General features: G+C 37.6%; 1 protein-coding gene across 2 annotated transcripts in view; it reads left to right on the top strand.

The window, feature by feature from the left end:
- The window catches only part of clybl (citrate lyase beta like), a 71729-nt gene that overhangs the window by 43800 nt on the left and 10813 nt on the right, over positions 1 to 17116 (top strand). For both annotated transcript variants that reach the window (XM_088604423.1, XM_088604415.1), the window contains exon 3: positions 8767 to 8955. In XM_088604423.1, the coding sequence (XP_088460549.1) occupies positions 8767 to 8955 (189 nt within the window). The remainder of the gene's footprint in view (positions 1 to 8766; positions 8956 to 17116) is intronic.

Below are 17116 nucleotides of genomic sequence, written 5' to 3' on the forward strand. Positions count from 1 at the left end.
TACATTTTGTCAGCAAAAAGTAAACTGATGTGTGCATATAATCTATATACGGATGTCTGTATCTGTGTTTTTACGGGTATTAATTAGAAATAGTATCTAAATCTCTGGTACCGATTTAGTACTGTACTAAAGTGAGATATGCACACATGACAAGCAAATTTTCCTTTTTGGATTAAATATACAGAGAATGGAGTTCTGCCTCTGTATCCGGGGAATCTGTCGGCAGTGTCCTGCTAACTCAATCTTCCTGAGTCCTGAGAATTATACGCAATCATGAGGGAACAATATAATCTCATCTGTATCATTTCAATACAATGGATGCTTCAACATTCTCTATTTCTTGACGAAATCCTATATTTTCTGAAATTAGTTTTTTGTGTCAAAGCTGAAATGAAATTTAAAATGAACTCCCAAGTTGCTGTTGCCAGCAGATTCCTAAATCAAGAACGTCAAGTCATCAGGATGTTGTTGTTTTCTTTGTGTGGACTTTTGTATCATTTCAAAATTGTCTTGTAGGCTTTAATTGTGGAGGAATCTTTAAACAGTTCCAGTTGTTGGAATTAATGAAAACCCAAGTGAGGAATGACAGAATGTTTTAAATGAAATGTATGTCATCTAAGTCCATTCCTAACCATATTTTCGTTCTGCTGGAACATTGAGCTTTTTGGATTTTCTTGGGAAAAAAACGTGACATTACGTTATCTGTGCTTTAGAATTTGTTTGGAAGTACTAAGCCAGGAGTATTTTGGTACAGTGTTTTATGAACAGATGAAAGAGTGGAGACATTATGACATTAAAGTGGGGAGAATGAAGGGAGCTGCAGATGCTCCAAAGACTCCCATTTCATCAGTGAAGCATGGTGGAGATAATGTCATGGCCTGGGCATGCATGGCCACCTCTGATACTGGCTCACTCAGCTTTATTGATGACGTACATAATAATGGAAAAATACATTCTCAAGTTGACGAAAACATTTTGTCAGATTATAAAGAACAAAATGTTTCCATTGGACAGTGCTTCACCGTGCAGTAAGATAATGTTCCAAAGCAAGGCCAGTCCAACCAAGGAATTATTAGAAGAAATAATTCTAATAATTAGAATGATTATTATTATTTTAGAAAATCTTAAAATGGCCAAGTCAATCTCCAGATTTAAGTCCAATTGAGCATTTGTTTTACATGCGGAACCAAAAAAAAACAGCCCAAGAAAAGGGAATTACTCCAAGTGACTTCAGCAATGACTTGTAAAAGTCAAAGAAGTAAAAAGAAGAAAGGCAACATTTCGGCTCTTGACCCTCCTTCAGGTGCGAAGTAAAAGAACGTTGCTTAAAGTAAAACAAAAGTAACAGAATTGACTTTGCTGTCCCAGTGCTTTTAGAGGGCACTATATAACGGACTTGCTAGCAGTTCACTAAACCAATGACCTTGTCATTGGGCTTTTTTAAATAAACCAGTTTTTTACTTGTTTGTTTACTGCTGTAGAAGTCAGCTTTCACAGTTTGTATTGGTTTATTGTTACAGTCAAACACATACTTATCAAATAATATATTAGTGTTATTCTTCTTACATTTTCCATGCATTTCATTGATTAAATAGTAAAAGTTATTCTGCATTACAGAAGTAAGACCTTGCACCTTTGGCATGTGGGTGATCTGATAGCTGCATGTTGTGATAGTAAGATGGAAGAAATGACTAGAGGAAAGAAGTCTGTGTTTTTCATGTGGACATCATAAACTGAAACCTCAAGCATAGCTCGGGATGTTTTTGGCCACCCTGCAACGTTAACTGCTTTTGCAACTCCATTTATGTGAGTGAGAATTTCTCTCTACCAATAGAGCCAATTAAAGCAAATTGCATGATTTTATAAATGGCCTCGGGAGCAGGTGCTTGAGAAACTGTGACGGTTGAAATGGAAAAAGAGCAATCTTCTGCACGTCAACTGCAAGCACTCCAAACTAATGTATTTTTAAAGGGCAGATCTTGTACTAGCAACGCCTGCTGCTTTCAGCTCCTGTTTTATTCAAAAATACATTCCGGGCAGGTAACTGTGAACACGACAGCTCTTGTTATTCACTTGTAGTTGAGCTGATCCTTCATCATCTCTAGGATTTTCCCATCCATAGCTCCATGAACTTTAAACTAAGTTTTTTTTCTTGCTTTATGCTGTTCTCGATCAGTCCCATGTATCAGATTTTGTCTTTATACTCTTCTAATTCCATAATGTATCTTCCCCCTCCCCATCTAATCCCCGATATCTCAGTGTCTTCTGCATACACAGTACTTCGAGTATGCAGAAGTACAGAACAGAAGAAGGAAAGTTCATAAATCAGCCTATCCAACCCCATTGGTAGTTAGTAGCTAACAATTTCATGCAGCCTTTTCTTGAAAGAAGACAGAGTATCAGCTTCAACAACATGCTGTGGTACCTTGTACCATACTCCCACAACCCTTCAGATAAAGAGGTGCTGTTCTTTTTTGAACATGGTTTCCTCTCTTGTCCACCTGTGCCCTCTGGTTCGTGTGGCACTGTTCATTCTGAAGATGTCTAGTGGGTAGACTTTATCAGATCCACATGTATAGCTCAAAACACATTCTTACCAATGGCAAGGCATATATCAGGTGGTAAAGAGATTCACTGAATGTATTTGGTCACGAGTATATAATTTCACATTTACTATGTACTGTATGTCAATGGTAATATATGTACACTATGTATAAGTATAGAATAATCATGTTTATAAAGGCTGGAGAAATATTAATAATAAGCATTCTCGTAATTTTTATAGACTGTAATTCCTTAATACACTAATGTCTTTTCTTATCTGAATGATTTTCTTTTATAGAATAGTGTGTTGGCAGCCTGATATATCATACTTGTAGTGGGGAATTGGGGTAATTGTGGAAAGTGTCCGTTGCCTGAAATATCCATTTAAATTGTTTGCTTGAACGGTATGTCAGTTGGTCTGAACACACAGTTCACATTTTGTTATTGAAACTTTGTAAAGTGTTATCCTCCCAAAACGTCATGCACGAGTTCAAGTGTGTACTGTCTTACAGCTGTACAGATTTCCTGGTATAAAGAATATGATATCTGGTGAGACGGGTGATTCTCTGTGGTCAGTAGTTTGTTTCAAAGATTGGTGGTTGTTTGTGTGAACAAAAATAATAGTAATTTATGTATCTGTGCAGAAAAAAAAATGTGTACTTGCAATGACAGTTGAGGTCATTCAGTTGCATGAGGTAAACCTAGTGATTCATTGGAGGCAAAGAACCTGAAATTCATTGGCTTGTTCATGAAATAGACAAAATGCAGTTCAAACCAAGGAAACCTATCACACAAAACCCTGAACTTCAGATAAAAGGAAAGGTTACTTGTCCTGGACTCTTTATCAAATTACAAGCACTTATTTTCTTTGGCACCTAGAGCATTCTGTCTCAGTTTGTAACTGGACACGGAGAATAGGACAGATTTTATAATGGCCCTGGAATGTTTTTCTTCTGAGGTTGGTGGAATCCTGTACCACAGTGACTATAGCAATACTGAAGGAAGGACTGTTCTCTTATATGAAGAAATACCCACAATTGTACAGATTTCTGTTTCTGTAAACGAGTTTTCACAAAGTGTTAGGGAGAACAATCTGGTCTACAGCAACATTGGACAATTAGATTATTAAATGTTCACCTCTCAAACAAAAGGAAAAAGATATGGTTGCTTGGAGTTCCAGGGTAATTCAATTGGGAATTAGAGTTCGGATTATAGGCTTATTTATTTAATATATGGCATTTAATATGTACATAATATACATTACTAAAGTAAATTATTAAAGTATAATTGTTTTTTGTTAATATATTCAGTTTGTCACCTGTCAAAATGTTACCATCAGGAGACTCTGTGCTAGAAAAGCTCAGACACCTACAGGCTGCCTCTCCTTCAGTGCTTAACCACAGCTCATTGCAGATGGCATAATAGGTTGCACAGCAGGTTGCAAAATGCTGTGATGCCAGAAAAAAATGGATGACTCATGCTTTATATCTTAAAAAAGCAACAACAATATTTACGGATCTATCGTGGCAGAAAAAAAGAAACAAACAGGCACCTCAATATTAGCTTTATTAAATGTAGAGAGATAAATGGCCTTTACTAACTTCAAAACAGGATCAGATGTGAAGGTTTGTACTGTTAAAATGTTTCTCATTGCAGTCTTTGAGCAAAAACGTAAATTCTGTCATTTCCTCACCCCTTTCCATTAACACAAATGTCCTCATACATAAATTAATAGTTAATTTGATATGTCAAGTCATCCTCAAAGTTAAGAGGGAGGCAGAACATTTCACTTTGTTGCTTTTGCTTTATAATTTTTACTATTGCATTGTCACAGAACTAGAAACTTTACTGCATCATTGATCCAGAAAGGCAGCACACTAAATGTTCTGATGTGAAAAGTAAGCATGTATGACCTTCATCTTATTTTGAGCACTTTTGAAATTAAATTCTCTGTGTGAGTGGCAATATGTTTTAGACATCTTTGTAGGAGAATATATCATTAGTGTCTAATGTATCATTAGTTTTCCAGTTACCCTCAAACCATCAGGCATTAAGAGCGAACTTTTATAAAAAACTGATCTGCTTTTCAAAATTGAATGGTTTGTTTTGTGTACGTCACTGCAATGCACAGTAGGCAAGATTAAAGCAAGATTAAAGATCTGTTTCTTTTTTAAATGCTTTAAGGTCTAAAAGCCACCTACAACAAAGTTAAAGTTCATCACTTACATTTAATTGTCCTTGTTTATTTTTGTATCTTTTATTTCTGGATCTGAGTTTAGTGTAGCTTTTGTGCAGCTTTTAGTGTACTAATATGCAAATGTGTGCACCTGAAGAGGAAAAACTGTTGGAGTTCAGACATAGGACATAAATCCAAATAAGGATAAGTTCAAGAAATATATTTTTAGGACAAGCTAAGTATATAATCTATTATGTGTACATCATGATTAATTAGACTGAATAACTGTGATCAACATTACTCTTCAAAAAAGAAAAGGAAGCCTTGCTTCAATACATAATAATTCATCTGCTGCACTGCAAACTGCTAATTTAAATCCTCAATGTAGTTTAAGTAGGTAAGGCTAGAAGCCTTAAGCAGCATTGTGGATGTGCAATCTGTCAGTTCTCACATGAAAACATCTTATATACATGATATTGTACACTATTAAAAGATTTGCGTGCCACTTATATATATTTACAAATGCATCTGTTACGCTATGATTTATTAAAGAAGGGTACATGCAGTTTATCTTCAAGCAAATCTTTGTGCTTCTGAAAATATACTCTTTAAATTTCTTTTTGTGGGAAGCCAACCTATTTTTTATTATTTTAAAGACACACCAGAGCATTGTTTCGGGGAAATTAGTCTGTTTTACTGGAAGTGATGTGAAATATGTATTTCTTCACAGGTCTTTCCCTGCTTTACTTACTTGTGCTGTTTGTAAAGACCCCATTAAGAGCAAGATGCACAGCTCTGTAGACGTGTACTGTAAAGGCTGAGGCTTAACGACAGATTTCAAGGAACAAATCAAAGATTTCTCAAACCTCGGATTCCTTAGGCCCTCCGTGGGGTATGAGTGGAGTAGAGCAGGGGGCTTTGAAGCAACCTGATGGTTATCCATTAATGTATGTTTTCAAAGCATTGCATGCAAAATCAAAGATAATCCTGTTTATAGGAATAAAACTGTCCTCGGTAATGGCCACTTGGCAATGTTGTGACATTAAGTTGCCTTTTTTTGCAGCATCAAGGACTGAATCATCTCTATTTAAAAATTGCTGTTTCTCACATTATTAAAACTAAGCTGACTGCTTGATATTAATAAAGAGAATAATAGATGTAAGACAATTTGATATAAGCCTATAATTCCACAGAGACTTTAGCATCATTTGCCTGAGCTGGCAGATAAGATTGAGTACTCCTCTCCACTTGTTGTTCTGGCTTTTTCTTCAGATATATGTGTTTGCACTGTTTTTAGGACTCACGAAGGACCTCTGTTTTGTTTTGAGTCCCTTTACCCTTTGAATCACTTTTATCCTTTCCAGTCGCTTTACTCTCTGGGGCAGTTGAGAATTCTCCTTTGTTTTTTATTTTTCAATGAAACTGGAAAGGATACATTTCTGCATAACTTTCTACCCTTACATCAAGGCTTCAGGGTTTAAATTCATAGTGGGTGAGCAGGCCTTTGCCCGTTTCGCCTGGGTCTGAATGGCAATACTTTTAGGGAAGTGAAAGAAGCTTTGTAATAGGCTCTTATTCAGTAACGCTATGTGTAAAAATCTGTGTCAACTTTTGGACAGGCGGTAGTTTTGCAAGTAACATGACAATCCAGAGCCAAGACACTGTTTTTTCTTTTATTGTCGAGCTTCCCAATTTGCTGTCAGCTGGCATCTCCGTGCGGTCCTGTCTTCGGCCCCCACTGAGTGGCATGTGTTAGCCTTTGCGGAAAGTGTGAGGATGGCCTGGCTGAAGGTGCTTTTTCCATTCAGGTTTCATTAACCTTTCGGCTTCATTATCCTTCTCTTTTAACTGCAGAGAGCCATCACTCCACTCTGTCTAAGCTTGCACTAATTATCGCCAGTCCAGACCCTGTAAATCAGTCGCACTGCAGTGCTGTCTCAAACTTGTTTCTGAGGCCCGCTTCTGATCTGACCTGACAAGTCTTAAGCTACTGTTTCCTCATGCTGTTTAACTCGGTCCACATTTCTGCTAGCCCCTACGTTTCTTCTCAGGTAGAGTTCACATCCATCTGTTTCGAATCTGCAGTTGTGGGCTGCCATCTCACTGACAGGCACTTGACTGAATGTTTACTTTGATTAATTTTTTTCTCTCTGCCTTCCCTTCCAGCCTTCCTGTTACAATACTTTCATTTGTAATCTGGCTCCTGTTCTGTTTGGTGAGCTGGTTAAAGGCTTACATGAGCAGATATAATAAAAAACCTTTTTGCCTGCTTAGGCCTTTATTATTTAAGTGCAGTTTTGTATCCTGAGTTCCTGTTTGAAAGATCCTTCTCAACTCCAGGCTTACAGTGTAATCCCAGGCGCCAGTCCCTACTCTTTTTGAACTCTGAAACAGGCCAATAGGTTATGCTTATCACACATGCATTTTCTTCTGAATGCTGATAATCCCACCCAAAAAGTATGTAATCAAATCTGAAATTTCCTGTCTTTTATCTGTATATTTGTCACAAAAAGATTTGAATTATTGACTTCTGTAGATCATTATATTTTTATCTTTTTACTTGTTGTGTATTTTGATCAATACCCCTCAGATAAGCCTACATATAATACATCAACTTAAAACTACACTTTTCTTAGCTTAGTGTCAATGTACTGTAGTAATTAGTTGAACTTTTCATTTTTATCATGGAATGTATGCTTATTATTAGTGCTAATAAAAGCTGCTCTTGCACTCTAACATTTCACGCTCTGCATTTTTGCTTGTATTAGCACTGTGAGATGTGTTATCGTGAATATAATTTTTGTTTCCGGGTTTGTGGTGTGTTAAAAGATAACTTGTTGAAGTTATATACTGTAACACAGAGGGCATAACATTTGACTCTTTAAAGAAGTGACTGTACATAAGAGCATAAGAGAGGCTTTAAGATTGCCTGGTTTCTAGACGATAATTAAGGCTCTGAGGATCTTATCCATTTGTTTTGTAAAAAGAAGCCAGGATATTAACTGTAAACATGGCTGGGTAGCTGTGCAGTTTCTGTATGGTAGAACTGTGAGACTTACTGTGTTCCAGAGCCCAGCAACAATAGGCTCTATCACCCAGCAAAAAAACAGTAGGAACCTATACTGTAATGTACCAGAATCAACAAAGAAATAGTGTGCAAAGGGACATAGACTCTCAATACACCAATATAACTTTCAATAGATGTAATTTCATGTTGAGCCCTTTAACATTACCAGAATGATTTTAAGATTGTTCGATAACCCGAGAGAAAGGATTTGCATTGTAATACAGGATTGGTGTCATCACTGTGTGTGACCTAGTCATGGCTCTAGATACTAAATTCTGACTTGTCAGGTGAAGGTTTGGAGACTCCTACAAGTATGGTGGTATGATAATTAAGAAAAACAAAGGAATGAGTAAGGTTTTCAGCTACATATACAGCCAGCATGAACACAGCCTGGAAATGTTTCTCAGCTGGTGAAGCAAACTCTTCACTATATTCTACTCATGAATCTTAATAGCCAATCCAGGATCAACCCACCCCAAATTCTTTATTTTGGATTGACATTCAGGTACGATGTCATCAATCTACAAAGGTTATAGCATTGGTTTTAATTAGCTGATGGGAGGAACCCAATTATTTGACTTCAGTCTTTACATAAGACAAAAAAATGTTGTGCTGTCCAAGATTTTATAACAGAAAAGCAATCACAGAATAATTGTTATCTTGGTGCCAAGTTTAGAGTGAACATAAATTTGAGTATCAATAGCTTTGAAATAGTGATTCAAATATGGTTTTATATTTGACCATGGAGAGACATACTCATAGTAAACAGCAGAGGACTCAGTACTGAGCCCTGTGGAACACCTATATGAAGCAAATCCTACATTAGAACTAAAGCAAGTAAGGGGAACAAAATGCTGTTGATCAGTAAGATCCAATTTAAACCATTTAAGAGCAGCAGAAGTAGCATCCAAACAGTTCATTCACAAGGGGTCCAGAAGTGTCATAACTGCTCTTTACCACTTTAACTTTTATATTACAGGCTGAAGCTCGTATGACAATCCCAAAAATGCTCGAGGAGCTGAATCTGGGCCGCACGGAGAAATGTGTCCGTGTCAACTCTGTGTCAAGTGGCCTTGCTGAGGTGGACCTGGAAGTAATTTTGCAATCAAAGGTGTTGCCTCCTTCCCTAATGCTGCCTAAAGTGGAGAAAACTGAAGAGGTGAAATGGGTGAGTACTGTTATTGATCAGTTTATCTTCTACAAGTCTTCAGTACTTTTTGATATTTAAAACTGTACTTACAGCAGCCTTACGTAATATACAAATACATGAGAAAACTCTAAGTCATAAACCATGCTTTATACACACTACGCCGGCAGCCATATCACCCTGCAACTCACAACTGGCAACCCACTGAAGCTAAGCAGGTGTGAGCCTGGTCAGTACCTGGATGGGAGACCTCCTGGGAAAAACTAAGGTTGCTGCTGGAAGAGGTGTTAGGGGGGCCAGCAGGGGGCGCTCACCCTGCGGCTCATGTGGGTCCTAATGCCCCAGTGTAGTGACGGGGACACTATACTGTAAACAGGCGCCGTCCTTAGGATGAGATGTAAAACCGAGGTCCTGACTCTCTGTGGTCATTAAAAATCCCAGGGTGTTTCTCGAAAAGAGTAGGGGTGTAACCCCGGCATCCTGGCCAAATTTCCCCATCGGCTGTTATCAATCATGGCCTCCTAACAATCCCCCTCTGTGAATTGGCTTCATTACTCTGCTCTCCTCCCCACTGATAGCTGATGTGTGGTGAGCGTTCTGGCGCACTATGGCTGCCGTCGCATCATCCAGGTGGATGCTGCACATTGGTGGTGGCGGAGGGGAGTCCCCATTACCTGTAAAGCGCTTTGAGTGGAGTGTCCAGAAAAGGCGCTATATAAGTGTAAGCAATTATTATTATTATTATTATTACACTGTAGGTTTCATTATGTGAATCAAAATGATTTGATAATGACATTTTTACCTCACAGAGCAATCCCTGCCTACTATTTCAGTGAAATAGGCTGCAATATATGTGAATCTGTAAAAATAATCAATCATCAAAACATCACTTTTATTCATTTTATTAATTAATCAATTCACTATCAGTTTTTCCTCTAAAATAAAATATATGTTACCCTTAAGCCATAAAATGTAAAGCATTAATTTCTGTCATCATACTACAAATAAGTGCTTTTACATATTTGCATGTGATATGGGTTGGATTCATTAACAAAAACTACATTTAGGGTGTGACTGAAACTGTGCTTCACACTAAAATAACAAAAACACTATTGCAGGCAAAACAAGAAAAATGAGAATCCCGATGCTATCTGTGGTATTTAACTTTTTTTCATCTTCTTTACAAAAACACAGCCTCTTCATGCAGACTGAAAAAGGAAACTCCAGGTTTCTTCAAAAGAATAATAACGGTCTTTTCCTTTTCTCTGTAAAATGTGAACTGATATACTTTCTGCTGTGCAAAGGGGATTTGGACTGTTTTTCTTGGCATCTGCTCACGAAGCAGTTGACATTGAGATTTTCCTTAGAAGCCAAAGATGTCTTGAAAACAGTGTGACTTTAGCCTCAGCCCAGTGCAGTAAAACAGAGATCCCAGCATCCCTGCTGAAGCTGTCTTTGCAACTATCACGCACATGAAACATCACAATGCATAATGTTATCTGTGATAAGTCCAGATTAATCATCATCAAATATGTATATATCGATCTTTTTCTATCAGATTGGAGCGCTTGTTTTTGGGGTTAATATTGAAATTCAGGCCTGTGGGATATGCTGTTTTTCAATTTTTCAGTACAGCTGTAACCTGGACAGCTCCTAGGTATTTATTGCTTGAATGATCTGAAAACCCCCTCAAGTATCATCACAAAAAAGCAGTTAATAGTGGAAAACTGCCTTCCTAAATTGGAAGTGAGTACATTATATGAGAACATTATATGAAATTAAAATGTGTGATATTTTTAGAGCTTCTTAAATATTGCCTATATTTGCCCACTATATTGTTTTGTTATTATTGAAGAGAATCTTTTGTTTAGGTTTCAACAGCCATCTGTTAAAAACTGTATCAAATTCTCAGGCACTCATACCATCTCTGGAGATGTGGTGGCAAGTGTTCACTCTAAGACATAATGTCCCAGTGGTTTTCCATAAAAGTTTTTCAGCACGGATGTCAGTTCCTTGCAGGTCAGGAGATGGTGACATCATTAAACAAAAGTGTCCTGATCGGATCCATATGGATCACTGTTAGGTGGATTCTGCTTGAAGTTGAAGATATGAGGATTTCTAGTGTCCATTTCTGTTGTAAGAAATAGAGTGTCCTGTGAATTAATCAGTCATGAGCTGAGGCTCCACAGTGAAACAGAAATGCGTATACAGTATATTCAGAGGCACAACATGAATGTTAATAGGCTCTGAATGGAGTCACAGTGTCTTAACTAGATGGAAAAAGGGAGGGGGAGGGCCGTCTGGTTCTTACAGCTACTTCAGGCTAGAAACAGGAAGTTTTTAACTAGTGTTTTTAATTAGTGCCGATATTATTTCCTGGGTAGTTCTCAGTTTCTTTCCTTTTAATTGCCGACAGGTGTTCAGATATTTTTTGCTTTATGTAAGATTCCTTTTATGTTCCTCTTTTGAGTGGCTTTTAAATACTGGATACTATTCTGGCATTTTGATAAAGGAGGCAAGAAAAAAAAGGGCTTGCTATTTTATCTGGTAAAATTAAAACATAATTTGTGACCTAGAAATTAATATTTTGTACTCTTTTTAAAGTATTTACTAATTAAACATACATTCTTGAACAGTAATTATGTTATTAAAACACTCATAGAGCTTTCAAATATTGAGCTGTTATTGAGTTTATATAAAGACATTTTGATTATCTGAGAGCTAATTGATTTACTTTGTAAATTCTTTGTGATCAAGGTGAATCTTATTGTCTTAAATCATCAGTCAGGCCATCAACGTGTGGTTTGCTGTACACTCCTATGAAGTCCTCCTTTCCTTTCCCTTTCCTTTCCAGGAAGTGCAAAAGTAATTGAAATGGGAATTTGTTGTTTAATACCTGTAAGAAAAAAATGATTAGGTAGGTTTGTACTGTTCAATGAGCTAAGCAGCTTGTCATAGTTTATTCTGCTTTCCATCATTTGATGTGAAGAAAATATGCAATAGCCCCCCAGGACAGGACTATCCTGGGAGGGGTGTTAAATATACCTAAGACTACACTCATCCACTCCCTACTGAGCACTGCTGGAATCCATTCTTACAACCAGGTGGACTGGATCAATAGAAGGGCAAGGCACTGTACACCTGTAAACACAGGAAAAACATGATCACTGACACCTGCAGAGGGGACTTGTATCCACAGCCTTCCTATCAGTTGCCCAGAGCCTTAACCTACTGTACGCTGCCCCTAGAGATGTCCACATTATTTTAACTGGTAATTGTTTTTTCTTAGTGTTCTGTAAGCCATTTACCTATGGAATACTTAATACTTTGTGCTGATAGTCTTTGCTTTATCTAAGACAAGAAAGCCATTTATTGCCATTAGTTAAAGGGCCGTGACAGAGAATCTGGGGAGCATACTGAGAAGTGGTTTTATTGGGACACTTTATGAGGGAATCAGTCAGGGACAGCCCACACATGTACAGAGGGGATTTCATGTCTTGTAACTGGTCAGACCATTGGAGAGCTGATCTCATCCACACAGTGTACTGTATGTGAAAATGTTGGGCCGCATTTGAATTATTAACCTTACATATAGTTCACAAGTGCTGTGTTTAGCCCCAGAATAAAAAGGTGATCTTTCAACATGGAAATGAAATGTTAAATATCTATGTGCTATATTTAAATACTGTATACTTTCCTATTATGTCTATCCTTCACCCCTGAATTCCTTTGCTTGTAGGTTCTTGTTTTATATGGTACATTTAACTGTGTGTGTAGCACTGAACATGCTCTCAATGTGAGTTGCACATGGTGGGATTTATATCCTCAGCAGGACGTATCGGATTGTGAACTGCGAGGTAATTATGTTGCACGGTGACCTAACGGAGGTACAAGCTCAGAAAGAGTGGCAGTTTATGGCCATAAAACAAGTACAGTCTTCTTGCTTGCTGGTTATGTAAGAATGGTTACAAACAAGGAGGAGGCATTTCAAACCATCTGGATCACTTAGTAGTTAGTAGCTAATTGATCCAAGGCTCTTATCCAACTGTTTCTTGAAAAAAAGACAGGTTATCAGCTTTAACCACATGGCTTGGTAGTTTTCTTCCAGACTCCCAACCCTTTGTGTGTATAAGTACCTCCTGTTCTCAGTTTGAAATGCACTTCCACTTAGCTTTCACTTGAATCTTCTGGTTTGTGTTTCACTATTTCTGAAAAAGTCCAGAGTTAACATTGTCAATACCTTTAAGGATTTTGAATACTTGGATCAGATCTCCCTGCAGTCTTCTCTCTGTTTAAGAATAAAAAGGTTCAGATCTTTTTGCTGGTCAGTGTAGGACATTCCTTTGATTCTGGGATTATACATCACTCCTGATATATTTCCAAAAGCAAAAATATTATTAGCATGTTCACCAACATTATGCACAATTTTGAGTATTGCATTTTACAATTTTAACGTAACATCCCTCAATTTAAAATGAACTCCTTCAACTATATACCCTAACATTGTTTTTTATTGCTTCCCCATGCTGTGTAGAAGATGTATTTAATATATACAGAAACATCTGCAAGTTCACTGTATCCCTCTTGTATGTATGGTTTATGTTTCTGCTATCCACGTGTAAAGCTTTGCTTTTGTCTGCATTAAAACTCTATGAAGTCAAGACTAAGTCTTATATTTTGTCTGAATCCTCTTGAGTTTCCTTTGCAGCTGCTGCAATGTTGCCTAGTCCTCCTATTGTGGTAACATCTGCAAATCTAACTAGTTTTCTAACTGTACCGGAATCTTATTCATGGATATAAATTTGGAAGAGCAGTGGCCCTAATTATTAAGTTAGTTTTTTTAAAATATTTTTATCAACTATCAGCTTCTACTAAAGTGTCTTTTATTGGAACAGAATCACAAGAAACTGTAAAAACAGTAGCACAGAATAGAAGGTTTTGTAAAAAGGAATGAGTATATTAATTTAACTTAATCCACTGATCACCATCTAAACACAATGCAGAGCTCTGTACGTTCCGGGCTCTGGAAGTATGGGTGGAACAAGTGGGCCTTAAGGAAGCAGCAGAAGGAGGTTAAACACATGTCATTGTAATGGAAATATATACATATGGACTCTCACATTCTGTCTTTCATTTCACAAAATGAGGCTCCAGATGCTGGGAGACTGTGCTTCCTGTTCTGTTGCTCCTATGGGATGATCTTCTAGCCCATCTTAGACTTTGCAAGTCATTTCAGGACCTTCCAATAACTTCTCAATGCCTTTGAGTATTTCAGAGACTTGAATCAGGTCCTCCAGAAGTCTTCTCTTTCAAGCCTTAAAAGGTTCAGTCCTTTTAGCCCGTAAGTGTAGCACATTCCTTTCGGTCCAGGAGTGCATACGTTTGCTCTTCTCTGGACTGATTCCAGAGTACCTGTATATTTTTGGTAACGTGGTGACCAGAGTTGTACACAATGTTCTAAATGAGGTTTAGATACTATCTCACAGAAAGATGTATCTTAAGACCACAGGTTGGAAAGGTTCTTGAGGCGCATACTGTATGCACTACAGATCAGTCTGTAGAGTGTATCGCATTTTGTCAGTGAAGAGAGCAGAGATCCTTGTTCCATGATTGCAGGTTTCGTAGGCCTCTGAATTTCCTGCTTTAAGGGAATAGAAGCCAATCTCATTCCGGCGAGGGATCCCAGCAATTGAAAAACACATCTTCTGCTAATCTGCAGTTAAGGATGTGTGTGGAAGACTGTAATCTCAGTCTACCAAAAGCCTTCTATAAGGTTGTGGAACAGCTACTGGCTAAATGTTGCTTTTATGTAAAAAAATGTAACTTGCTACCCAACAGACCAACTGGATTCTGTGGTGCGGAAATGGACACATTTTACTGACATATCATATGCTAATGTATTGCAAGATAATATCTACACATCATTTTTTTTGTTTGGTGGGATGTCATTTGCAAAAAGCACCAACCTCTTGTGCCCAGCACTTTATGTAGTTGAAAAGAATTAGGAACAGACAATCTTGAATTTTGTCATATTGTACAACTAGTTTTTGCTCCATACTAAGTTTCAATATGAATTCATAGGATTATAAATATCTAAGTCACCTTTTAATTTGTTTTTGATGAGAAGATTTTTAATACGGTATATTAATGGCATCAGGGAGTTAAAATGCATCATTAATGACCCACTAATTGCAAAACGTAGAATTCCTAAAATCCGTAAGTAGAAACTGCAGCACAGTCAGGAATGAGATTTTGATGCAAAAGATTCTTTCGTCTCAACTGCTTTGTTATTGCTGTTTATGGTTTTCCCAACTTCTTAGCTTTGGATTAAGTCCTAAGTCTTTGCCATTTTGTTTAAAATGGGGGAATATTTGGCTCATTATTCCCTTGCTTGTATAGGGAGCTGTAAATCCTTCTTCTGTTTATTTTCCCTCTCTTTTTATTTATATTGGGAGAGGAACCTAGAGGCTGATTTGTTACTAAAAGATGGGCTTACTTGTTTCCTTTTGTGTGAGAATCTCTTGCTTTCCTATTGTCCCTTCTCTTGGTGCTTGTTTGACTGACATGGCTTATTGGACTATAACAAGCGTAACTCCCTCCTTTGTTGGGAGACAATTCTCCCACAAATTCTGAACAGTGTGCGTCCTTGCCAACACACTATTGGGTGTGCTTTGGGACTGAAAGAATTGTTTAGCCCTGCTAGTCCATCCCCTCCCCGATTTCTTTCTCCCTCTTTTCTCTTCTGTGAAATGAACACTTCAGCAGGCCGGAAACATTTAATCTGCTCCTTTTGAGGAAAATTAATTGAAACTTGTCCGCTTGCCGCCTTCTTGCTTGAGCTTCTTACTAGCACTTTCACAAATTTCAGACATCGTCTGCCATCGGAACGGGCGCTGGGAATCGTCCTGCACATGGAGGGTGGTGTTTTAGTTAATGCTACGTAAGTGCTGTTGAGGTCAGCAGATGAGGAGTAATTGACAGCTATAAGGGTTCTTGCTCTTGAAAATAGAGAACCCTATAATAAGACAACAATAGAGGAGCACAAGCACCCCTCCTTGATGAGCATCATGGCAGTTTTGCTCTGTAACATGGTACCTCACTGCTCACTCCAGTCCAGGCCAGAGCAAATAAACATTTAATTAAAGACGCAGTGATCCGTATACCCTGACCAGTAAAGATGTTCCTGTAATTTGCTATCATTCAAAGGCATCCTAATAGCCCTCTTAATCTCTGGGCCTGTTAAGTATTCACATTGTACAGCCTTGCTGTACACTTTCATTTAATCTAGGATGCTGTGCATTTCGTACGTTACGTGAAGCCTGGTGTCTCGCAAGAGTGCCAAAATGGATTTGAAATTTTGATTTAAAAATCTCTTGTGAATAATGCAGGAAACATAGCCAGTGAAAAGGGAAAACTAGCGGCCTCCAAAAAAAGCTTCCTTCTTTTAGAACAGATTTTTCTTTCTATTAGGGGGAATAATATGCTAAGCCTTTAGCGTTAGTTTTTATGTTGCCATAGCAGCGTTACTCCTGCAGGGTTGTGACCTCTGATGATTACAGTACAAAGCTTATTGGGTCTTGAAAACCCCTTTGAAGATGAAAAGTCTTTGATGGTTTATATTTATGCAAATCTCTTAGATATGATTTATCCAACTGAGATTGAATGGAGAGATGATTAAAATTCCCTTTTTTTAAAAAATCCTTCAATGATGGAATATTCTTTGAGTTACAACAGGCTTGTATGTGGGATATTTTTGTCATTATTTACAAAAATAGCTTTTACTTACCTGTGGTTATTTTTATCTCTCTAGAATCCCCTGTGTTTAGGGAGTGGAAGGAAGAGAAATAACAGATTTCTACTCTAGTTTTTTTTCTACTTTTTCTTTTATTTAACTTGCTTTGAAAGAAAAAAAATCTGACGGAGGGAGCTTTTGTGTGTTTCCAGATGATAGATTTTGGAATTTGGGCTACCCCACTGGCAGCCCAAAGCTAGCTGTGAACTGGTCTCTTGGAAAAAATTGGAATGCTTTGGTCTTCAAAGAACTAAACTTCATTTTAAAGCCTTCTTAGGTAAGCTAAAATATTAGGGGAATCATACAGAATAAAGGGCATAAGAAGTATCATATCAAACTCTGTGGCAAGAATTCTCATACCAATCACACTATTCTTTCTATCAGGGGACC

This window comes from Lepisosteus platostomus, chromosome 2 (assembly GCF_059453375.1).
Source record: "Lepisosteus platostomus isolate fLepPlt1 chromosome 2, fLepPlt1.hap1, whole genome shotgun sequence".
NCBI classification, from domain to species: domain Eukaryota; kingdom Metazoa; phylum Chordata; class Actinopteri; order Semionotiformes; family Lepisosteidae; genus Lepisosteus; species Lepisosteus platostomus.